General features: G+C 41.9%; 1 protein-coding gene across 1 annotated transcript in view; it reads left to right on the top strand.

The window, feature by feature from the left end:
• Nucleotides 1-11,151, top strand: part of SLC15A4 (solute carrier family 15 member 4) — a 33,282-nt gene that overhangs the window by 19,143 nt on the left and 2,988 nt on the right. Inside the window, exons 5-7 of the mRNA XM_018576489.1 lie at nucleotides 1,139-1,307; nucleotides 1,787-1,942; nucleotides 8,785-8,943. Of these exons, the coding sequence (XP_018431991.1) occupies nucleotides 1,139-1,307; nucleotides 1,787-1,942; nucleotides 8,785-8,943 (484 nt within the window). The remainder of the gene's footprint in view (nucleotides 1-1,138; nucleotides 1,308-1,786; nucleotides 1,943-8,784; nucleotides 8,944-11,151) is intronic.

Here is an 11,151-nt window from a genome sequence, read left to right as displayed (position 1 = left end):
TTTTTTTTTTTTTTTTTTTAGATCATAAAATAAACCCTTAACCAGTGCAGTGTTGGGGCAGTCCCACTGCAAGGGTTAAAGTTTTATTCCGTCTGGAGTTCTTCTTTAAATCTTTAACAGCTTATCCTATCAGACAATGTTTATACAAAAATACCCATCAGTTTCTAAAAATGTGCTAATATTTCCCCCTAATGTATAAATGTGGACATATGTGTTTAATAAATCAGATTATATATTTTGAGAAGGTGTTTATATCTGGAATGAGAAATTGCCCTTTTTAAATTTCATAAACTTCAGACTCATTGTGAATCTACATTAAAGGAGAACTATGGGGTCAGGGCTTTTCCCCATAGTTCTCCTTAGGGTAACAGGAGGACACAAACTAGTGTCCTCCCGTCACTCTAATCTCAGTATAGCGCAAGCTACAGCTCGCGCTATACTGAGACGCCGCAGCTGAAGCGGATCCTGACAATCATGTCTGGATCCACCCAGCTGCATGACTGACAGCTGGCTCTGCCTATCTAGAGGCAGAGCCAGCTGTACCCTCCCCCGTCCGTTCCACCAGTCAGCGTTGGAGGAACGGAGCTGGGAGGGGGAATCCAGCCCCTCGTCACGGCAGAGAGCCGTGACAGGATCGAGAAGTGAGCGAACGCCAGTATGTGTTTGCTCACTTCCCGATCTACTGAGCCGACCTGTGACAGTCTCATTGTCACGGGTCGACTAGAACTATGAGGATGAGTGAAAAGCACTCGCCTCATAGTTCTCCTACTTTAACTTTGACATAAAATACTCTGACCCTCCTAAAGGTTACATTAAAGAATGTATCTGAACAAACTTTGACAGTCTGGGGTGAATCATTATAACCAACGATTGGTCCGTTATTTTATTTCTGTTTCCACTGTTAGATTATTTTTCTTTTGTACATAGACATAATAAATAGTAATACTTTATTTAAGTTTTTTTTTTTGTACAACTTTTTTTTGTTTTTTTGTTTCGAGCAGTAAACTATAATTAAAATAAAAAAAATAATCTGTGAATATTTACAAACTGAATTGGTCTCCAAAGCTATTATTGGACCTCTGAATCTACTAGCCATATAGATGACCAGTTTAAATTTGTAACCCGTTTTGTGTTCCAGTTTCCAGCAGCATGGCTCACCATGTTTGATGCAGTTCTCATTCTGATCCTGATACCGCTGAAAGATAAGGTGGTGGACCCAGTTTTGAAAAGGAAAGGCTTGTTACCATCGTCTCTGAAGAGGATTGCTGTGGGAATGTTTTTTGTAACCTGTTCTGTTCTGGCTGCAGGTAAGACTGAAGTTTGTGGCTGTGTCTTCAGTCCCATGGTGTTCTCTCAGGACAGGCGCGTACAGGTCGCCTCAGTCCAGCAGTATTCTCTCTCAGGACAGGCGCGTACAGGTCTCCTCAGTCCAGCAGTATTCTCTCTCAGGACAGGCGTGTACAGGTCGCCTCAGTCCAGCAGTATTCTCTCTCAGGAAGGCGTGTACAGGTCGCCTCAGACCAGCCGTATTATTTCTGGACAGGTGGGTATGGGTCACTTCATGATGATTTCAGATGTTTGCCATGCATTCCCATAGGTTTGTATGGAGGAATAAAGGAAAAGCACCAATTAATCTTAGTGGTTTCAGAAGCCTGGACACTAACCTATGGGAGGGTGGTTTTTGGGTTCAGAAATTGACTGTTTAAATGGTAACTTCATGTTTTACTGTTGCAATTTGTGTGGTTTATTCAAATAAAAAGGATTACCTTTTCTGTGGTTGCTGCAGGTATTCTGGAAAGTAAAAGACTGGAGATTGTAAAAGTGGATATTAAGCCCCAAACGATTGGAAATGTCACCTATTATGCTGCTGATCTTGCCATATGGTGGCAGTTACCTCAGTACCTTCTTATTGGCATCAGTGAAATATTTGCAAGTATAGCAGGTAAGTGATATGCAGTGAGTGCGTGTCTGGTGTATGTGAAGCACTGGATGAACCTTACTGAACTGGATGTGGTTATGGGTCTGGAAGGGGAAAGACCTTTTCATTGGCAGCTAGAATCTCTGCTTAATGTTAATTGTTAATTGTGTTGTAGCACACCATGTCCTGTCTGCCCCCCTCCTCTTTACTCTGTTTGCATTAAGCATGTGCAAAATGCTTGAATAAGAGGCAAGGGGGGTTGTGCTATGCTTACTGACTATAATTTCACATTTTGCATTGTTACTGACTGCACTGAGGTTTCTGCTTGCAGACTTCTCTTGTGTTGTATTGTAATGCTGTCTGCAGGCTGTGACTGGTACTGCAGTATGGACACCTAGTCCTATGATCAGTGCTGCATGATTTCAAAACAGAAGCAGAGTGGCTGAAAGCATTGGTGCACACTTGTAGCCTGGTTTACATTTTATGGTCCCGATTAGTGAATGAGAATATTAGTAATAGATGACAGTATAAAAAATATCGCACACTGGTATTTCTATAATATTTTCCAACAAGGTAATTGGTGTCATTTGTGGGGAACAGTTTTTTTCTTCTACGTTCTGTAGAAGAATAAAAAATGTGCACGACTTCCAAAATACTTTAAAACAGCCGGCCTCTGCATCAGAAGGCACCCAGCGGGGAGGAGAGACGCTGGGATGCACTGAATGTTTGGCCCTCATGGCACTTTCGGCATTTGACAAAAATGCCATTGTTGGCCAAAATGTTTCGGCAGCCAACATTTCGGTGCATCCCGAATACAAGCAGAGGGTTTCTTTATGAAATACAAAGGATACAAATAGGGTTGCAGCTAACTATTTTCAAAATCGATTAGTTAGCCGATTTTAATCAGCTATAAGTAGTAAAAAATAAAAAAATGGCTTCAGTGATGGGATTGTAGTCTATCACGGGAGCAAGCTTGGAGGTGGTGACTACTTTACAACACACAAAGGGACCATGGGGAACAAAAGTAGCCACCCTCCAGAAGGAAGGAGAGTGTCGGCCTCAATTCAGAGATGTTATACAGCGCCGCAATGCAGAATACCACCAGCTACAGAGGAACAACAAATCCCAGCAACAATACTTTATACAGCAGCGCGATGCAGACCACCACCAGTTATAGAGGAACAGCAAATCCCAGCAATAATACATTATACAGCGGCGCAATGCAGAATACCACCGACCAGTTATAGAGGAACAACAAATCCTAGCAATAATACATTATACAGCGGCGCAATGCAGAATACCAGCAGCTATAGAGAAACAACAAATCCCAGCAATAATACGTATCGGATAATTTGCAGGCAAATCTGAAAAGGATATCAAGTTAACCTGTATCACAGGTCTTTCCTGTGTATAGTAAAATAATTTTACAATTGAAATGACTTTGGATTTTTCATGTTTTCCATGGAATGATTGGTGAATGACGCAATGGAATATGCCACTGTGTAGTAGAGTGTGTCTTCTAATGATTTATTTGGTAAATCAAATAATTCTTACTGCAAGTCCCATCTTTCTTCCCAATATACTCCATGGGCATTCAATTGTGTCATTCACCAGTCATTCCATGGAAAACATAAAAAAATCCCCAAGTCATTTCAATTGTAAATGATATTACTATACATGGGGAACACCTGTGATAAAGGTTAACTTGATATCTTTTTCAGATTTGCCTTCAAATTATCTGATTTCCGTTTGGCTTCATTATAGTCTATGGACATTCCCTTACCCTGTCAAAGTCCATGGGCATTCCATTCTGTGATTCCTTTTAGTATGCCCCATTTACCATTTAAATCTACAGGCAGCACCAACATCAGTGAATAAGGTATTGCAGGGATTTGTATTCCGCTATAGCTGATGGTACATATACAGTGCAATGTACCATCCTGCAGCGGCGAGTCTCCCAGCATTGAGGAGAGGAGCAGAGGCACGTCCTCAGCGTGGGGCTTGTGCGGCGCACGGCTCAGGTCGTGTGTGGAGCCGCGAACAGGCTAACTAATCAACAGCCAACTAAGCGATGATGGAAAACGTCCATCGTCGATTTTAATAGACTAAATCGATAAGTTGTTGCAGCTCCTAGATACAAACAGTGCTTTTTTATTTAATATAAAGAATGCAAAGAGGGTTTCCTTTATTCAATACAGAGGATGCAAACTGAGGTCTTCCGTCTTTTAGTACAGAAGTTACAAACAGAGGGCTTCCTCTTTTTTTTTTTTATACAAAGGATACAAACAGGAGTGTGGTTTTCTTTTTATTATATTATGTATTGTAATTTTAATATTGCCATGTGTAACCACTTTTTTTTATTCCCCCCCCCACACACACAAAAACTTTTCTATTGACTCTTTAAGGTAGAATTGTTCTCCATTGTTTAAAATAAAAGGAAGCTAACATGCGAATAAGCTCATGTTTAAGACCAAACACCCAATTATTTCTGTGGCCCTTCTGCTTTAGGGCTTGTTACCGCCATGTCCACTGAGCTGTATTTTATTTATTTTTTCTTTCTCCTCCACACCACTTCAAATGTATGGGGAAAACCTGGTTTTTTATACATGTGCCGTGGTGAGGAGAAAAAGTGGCAGCTCGGCAGATATGGTGTGACCAAGCCCTTAGTGTGAACCTGCATGTCAGTGCACTTGACCTCGGAGCTGCAGCAGTGAACACCTGTTTTTAATAGCAGCGTCCCTCTGTAGTGCTGCCTGCTGACCAGAAGTGGTTATTTAATTGGAGACTTAAATTTAATGTTTGCATATCCTCCTGTCACACGACAGTGCCCAGGCTTGATGATGCACCTTTTAGAGGCCGAGGACTTTATTGTGGAACTTGGCAATTGTTCAGGTGGCATTGTAGGGAGAACTACATATTTATGCTGTTCTTTAACATGTGGAGCGCTTAGCTTATCTGCTGACATACCCACAAGTTTGTTGTGCTCAGTTGCATCCTTTACAACTGACAAGTGAAGTCAAGGATGGACACTTGCAGTTGGCTCATAGTAGCAGAACACCATGAACGATGTAAAATCTTGGCTATATGAATCCCTGCTTATAGCCATTGGGACCCCACAAACTGGATTTTTTTTTCTTTAGGCGATCATAATGTGGTTGGTTGAAACCAATTGGCACTTAGTGGTCTTTTGAAATCTTAAAGATTATTCATTCCTTACCCAATCCTACTGTGGCCTACATTCAAAAGAGATGTGCAGTAATGACCCTTTCTCTGATTTCTTTCCCCTTTTGCAAGAAAGTGGAAAAACAATGGTAAACTGTACATAAGAAATGTAAACCTCGTGTGACTGTTTAGTCGTCTTTAATGACGTATTCTTAACCCTGCTGAGGATCACATGCTAACAAAATGGGAGAGTCTGAAATCTGTTCATAATTGTTGCCAAAGTTTACTGAAAGCACGTAATGGTTGAGGAAGTGAAACTGGTATTTGCAGTGGTTCTGCGTATTTTACAGTGTTCACTTTGTAACTGTGTGACTCTTTTTGGAACATGATGGCATGCTTTGTATAGAAAGATCACTTGGTAGCAGTTATTACTTGGACAGTAAACATGAAACAGCTCTCGCATGCAGTTGGTGAAACAACATAATCCCCAAAAATGACAGTGCATAACTAGCTCTTGTGTTTATTTTTAAAGTAAACTCAACCGGACCTAATCTGTTCAGGTAACAGTGCTAAAGCACAGGCACCTTATGGTGCCTGCAAGTACCCATGATCTTCAAATTGATCCCTGTGCAATTGGCTTTGATCCTACACCAAAGCTATGGAGGGGGGCTAGACCGAAAGTAGAAATCCCTGATGGTTAGCAGGGTTGCCAGCGCTATTGTCCCCATTGGCAGATGTCCCATCTATTCCTGTTCTGGTGATGAACCAAAATGTGGGTTTTTTTTGTACTTGTTTCAGCGATGACACTCACTAAGACAGGGTGAATCTCCCTTATATGGACTTGGACAGTAATAAAAACCTGACAGGTGTTCTAATGCCTCTCTGCTCTGTCCAAAACTTGTACTGGCTTCACTTGTATTTTAATCTTGATTTGAGCAGAAGTCAAATCTTCTGTAAAATCTGAGCCTAGGTTCTAGTGATGCTCCAGATGGATTGATTTGAAGACTACCATAGGTACTAGCATGCAATACAAATGTGTAGTGTTCCATAAACATTTTGTTGGGAGACCATTGTGTGTCTGTGGGCATCTTAAGGTTTGGTCACACGGGACTGGACTGATTTTAGATTAAAAAAAAAAAAAAAAAAATCTTTGTTAGACAGCAAAACTTAATTGGCATAGTTTACAAGCAGTTGGTAAAAAAAAAATGTATCTTTGGCAAATAAGAGCACTTTCACATACGTGACAATACCAAGGCACCCTTTGTTTGTCCAACCTCATTGAATCTACCAGAATTTGATGAGCATACTCTACCCACTACTGCTTCTGATTGCTGGATTGCATTGATGGTGTCATCAGAGGATTGTGTCTAGGAGTATGATGAGCTGTTAAACAGACACTATGCAGGGGGGGAGATGATGGACCTAGGCAAAAGAAAAGCTGCAGAATAGTTAGTGAAAGTGCTATATTTAAAATGCAATTTTTTCCTGTGAGTGCCATTTCCAGTGCACATAGGGCTAAGCCCAGATCTCCGTTCTACTCGGATACCTGCATCGCATGCGAGTTTCAACGCTTAAAGCAGGACTAAAAGGCTAGGTGGGTTTTTTTGTTTTTTTTACCTGCATTCTCTGCATCAATCTAAAAAATGCCCAGTGCCTTTCTGTGCTCCCCTGTGCACTCCACACTTGTGGTTGCTTGTCACCTGGATCTGGGTGAGGTTACTGGGGGCAGAGGACCGATTGGCTCCTTTTGCTGTCAGTCTGTTGGAAGGAGAGCGGTGGAGGGAGAAGGGGTGTGGGTTGCTGCACGCTGTGTGTGTCTATGGTCTTCACAGCAGCTGACTAGCTGATGGAGACGCCTGCAAACAGACGGGGAGAGTGGTTTGCGGACCAACTAGAGAACAAGGAAATACAAAAGATGAAAGAATAGTGCATTTACGCACGTGTGGGCCTCCTATTCATAAAAATAAAAAAAATTGAAGGTTTATGATCACTTTTAATGTAGGAATCTTTCCAACTTGCGGTAACTTTTAGCTGCAGTTGAAGTATCGATTTTAATCGACTAAATCGATTAACTGTTGCAGCTCTAAGGTTTTCCCACAGGTCTGTCACCACCGAAGTCCATTTTACTGCTGCCACCCCTTCAATACATGTACTATCTACTGCTCAGGTGCAAAATGTCTAACTCACTATCTTACAACACTTGAGCACAATGTCCCTGTCAACACGACCTGTAAATATGTACTGTCCAGTGCTCACAAGTGCAGTGTCCTTTATAACGATTGTTGATGCAGAGTGGAGACTGGGTCGCATCCAAAAATGTATTTTATTTTTTGATACAGTGATGTAGTCATTAAACCCAAGTGTTGAAATATACAAATATTTCATCTGTTTCTCAATGGCACATTGTCCCTGTCTCTGCAGTCTCTACTTCCTATACATAACGGAATCTCCTTGTCACTGCCATCTGTCTCCCACCACTTTCTGATGTATGTGCAATCCATTGCTCAAGAACATTGTTCCTGTCATCTGTTACTAGGGATGCACAAATACTGATAATGGCATCTGTGCCGACACCAAGTATTTGGGTGAGTACTCCTACTTGCCCAAATGCTCCAATACTTACCCAGATATTGGAACTTCCAGTCAGGGGCAGACTCCCTCTGACCAGCAGTGCCGAAAGGGAGCATGGAGCCGGCTTCCCGGCCAATCGGAAAGCTGGGCGGTAGGTCATGACCAGCCTCCTGGCTTCCTAATTGGCTAGGAAGCTGCTTCAATTTGTCGCTAGGCAGCCTGACATCCTGACCAATTGGAAAGCCGGACAGCATGTCATGGCCCGGCTTCCTGATTGGTCAGGAAGCCAGGTTGCCTTGCAGTGTCGCGAGGGAACGAGAAGCTGGTGTTTTGCTAGAACACAGGCTTCCCAGGCAATCAGGAAGCCAGGCCCACGGTAGCTTGGGATGCCAATTTTGTCGGGAAAAAAAAATATCAGTACTCGATACAGGAAAACCGATATATGTGAATCCCTATCTATTACCCACTGCTTAGCATTAAATATATATCTATCTCTCTATCCTCCCTTTTTTTTTTGTCATTAAAAAGCAAGAGGTCAATTCCATCTGCTTCTAGAAAAGACATAACAATGACGGGTTTGAAAATTTTAAAGCAGGAAATGTAATTATGTAAAGGTACTTGCAATTAATGTCAAAATGTCTAATTCCTCTGCAGTGTACATGCTTGCAGATCTCATTAGTATTTCATTGATGTGCTCCCTATAAATATGCCATTAGCTTGTTTTGGGCACAAACAGTAGTTAATGGTGTGAAAACACTTAACAACGGAGTGACATTTCTCTGACAAATAGTTGCTGTTTTTTTTTGCAGTGGCTTTATGCTTTTATAGTAATAATTATGAACTATGCTTGTTGCTGAGAAGTGAGCTACTCTGCTCTTTAGTGTCTACCAATAAGGCTAACTTGATTTTATGTCTTCTTCTGAGGAAACCACGCAAACAATGCAATGCCTATTACAGGTTGGCCATGTGTCGGTCTGCTGTCAGGAAAGGGATTTCTCATTTGTTGCGGCTTGTTTAGTGTACTTTACAGTGTGTTTGTTTTATAACCAGGCCGATAGAACATATCAGTGATGTGCTATACAAAAGATTATTATAGCCTTTCTTTGTGTAATATTTTTATTTTTTTTCCCCAGGGCTTGAATTTGCTTACTCAGCGGCACCTAAATCTATGCAGAGTGCCATTATGGGCCTTTTCTTTTTCTTTTCTGGAATTGGATCGTTTGTGGGCTCTGGACTTCTAGCTATAGTGTCTTTACCTTCAGTTGGATGGATGAGCAGTCATGAAGATCAAGGTAAGTCTGTGTTAAAGACCTCAATACAACACGACAACATTTTTGGTGAACCAGATGTTATATCGCCATAATAGTATGAAGAAAGTGTGGTGTTTCTGTGGTGTAATTATATTACACTTTTGTGTGACCTGAGAGAAACGAGATTTGGGGTTGTTTTCTACTGAAGCCGTTCTACTTTACTGCAACCAGTATATGGATAGTTCCACTTTTAAAGTACTTTTAAGCCTTTCAACTTGCCTAAATGCCTAAAGCAGAGCTCCAGAAATCATCTTTTGTGGATACTTGGCTCGATGTAAGTATTCATATCTGATATCCAGAGCGTCACTGGGGATTCTGACAATCTCTGTAGTAGTTTGTGCTACATACAGAAATGGCCTTGATTTTCTGGGTCCATCTCCAGAGGTCTCCAAGCTGCAAACTGAGCGCAGGGAGTCACTCTGCACCACTGGCATACAGAGTGGCTGTATTTTTTTTCCAATGAATACAAGGTATTCTCTGATGGGACGAAGTGGAGATGGCGACATCATCCACTCCTTCTTTCCACCTCACCAAATGAAAGAATGTTGTGTTTTTTTTTTTTTTTTGTTCTTTTTTTATATGTATTGAAAAAAATGCAAGGTGCTCTCTAAATGGCAGTAATGCTGAGCAAGTGACTTCCTGTGCAGAGGGCAAGCTGCTGAAGCCACACCTGGAAGAGCAACGATCACTGTATTTAGTGCAGACTGCTACCGTGATTTTCAGCGGCCCTCTGAAGATCCGATAGATCCTTGCATTGAGTCAAGCTGAATCGTAGAAGTATACATAAAAGATCATTCTTCGGTATAGCTTTAATCTCACCTGTATATGCATATATATTGCTTTGCAAATTGCATTTAAATACCGAAAAAGCATATTCCAAACTGGAGCAGTGGCTATATACCGTCAGCCAAAATTACACACTTATTTAATTCAACAGTCCAAATAATATAGGATCTTGTCATAACATTCAGGTCAAATGCGCCACACACGCGCCCCACACACACTTTTGATCAGCATTCAGCACAACAGTAAGTGCAAGAAGAGACGCTTTCATTGAATAATGCTGTTTATCACATAATCCTATTAAAAGCGGCACAACTTAAGTGCTTGGAGTGCTATGGATATCACACGTTTAAAAACAGAGCTATGCTCATAGCTGCCAGCTGATGGTGTTCTTCAAGCAGGCGACAACAGGGGAGCTTTAATAATGAACCCACTGGCAATAGGGGATTAAAGCCCATCTCTGGGCAAACCAAAAACCTCTCCTTGCAGTGGGTCTACTGCGTAGGGTTAACAGCTCATTTATGCCTAGGGGACAGGAGTAAATCTTTTACTGACCTGATCCCCCGCTCCTCCTGGTGGTCAGCACTCACCCCTCTCTGCTTCTTCGGCTGGTGGTATATCTCTTGGCATCCTCACATATAATGCAGGGTTATGGAACCTGGTTTAAATGTGATGACATCAGCGGTCCTTAGACCACCGGAGGAAAAAGTGGGTGAAAGGCTGCAGAGACTGGTCTAGCAACCCAGAGGGAGCAAGCAGGAGTGGGCATCGGGTAAGTAGAACCGCTTTTTTTCCCTAGGCATAATCGAGTAGTTAAAGCGGACCTTTACACGCAAAAATCTAATTCTACCAATGCATTTTTCTATGTATGATGATTATTAATAACATAGACATGTCCGGTAAAAAAAGCTGTGATTTTGAAATACACTTGCAGAGCATTCACTTTCTGCTTTGAAAGGGCAAAATGACTTCAGTTTAGCAAAGCAATGCACACTGGGATTGCATTGTCATCAGAAGAGCAATGTTGGGAAATCTCATCTGTAATCTCACGGAAAGACCTTTTCCTCCCCTGAGATGTCCTGTTCACATGTCCTGTTCACATGTCCTAGAAATCCAGGCAGTAATAGAGCTAGTAATCTGCCCTTATTAAACATGGCCACTGTCAGAAGCCTGGGGAAGAAAAGGGAAATAAGGTATGCAAAGAATACATATCCTGCAATTATCTAGAAGTATAGAAGAACTGAGTTGAGTGATTTACACTCCTATTCATGGTTAGAGCCAGCGTGTGACATACCCTTGCTCGCTCACTCTCTTCAGTCATCTCCCTGCAAAGAGCTGTGATTGTAGGTCATCGTTCCCCACAGGGATTCTCTCCCCCCCCCCCCCCCCCCCCCCCCCCCCCCGGCG

This window comes from Nanorana parkeri, unplaced genomic scaffold, assembly GCF_000935625.1.
Source record: "Nanorana parkeri isolate BGI_ZX_2015 unplaced genomic scaffold, ASM93562v1 scaffold68, whole genome shotgun sequence".
Taxonomy (NCBI): Eukaryota; Metazoa; Chordata; class Amphibia; order Anura; family Dicroglossidae; genus Nanorana; species Nanorana parkeri.
Note: the sequence above shows the minus strand (reverse complement) of the source record. Positions and strands in the feature narration are given on the sequence as shown.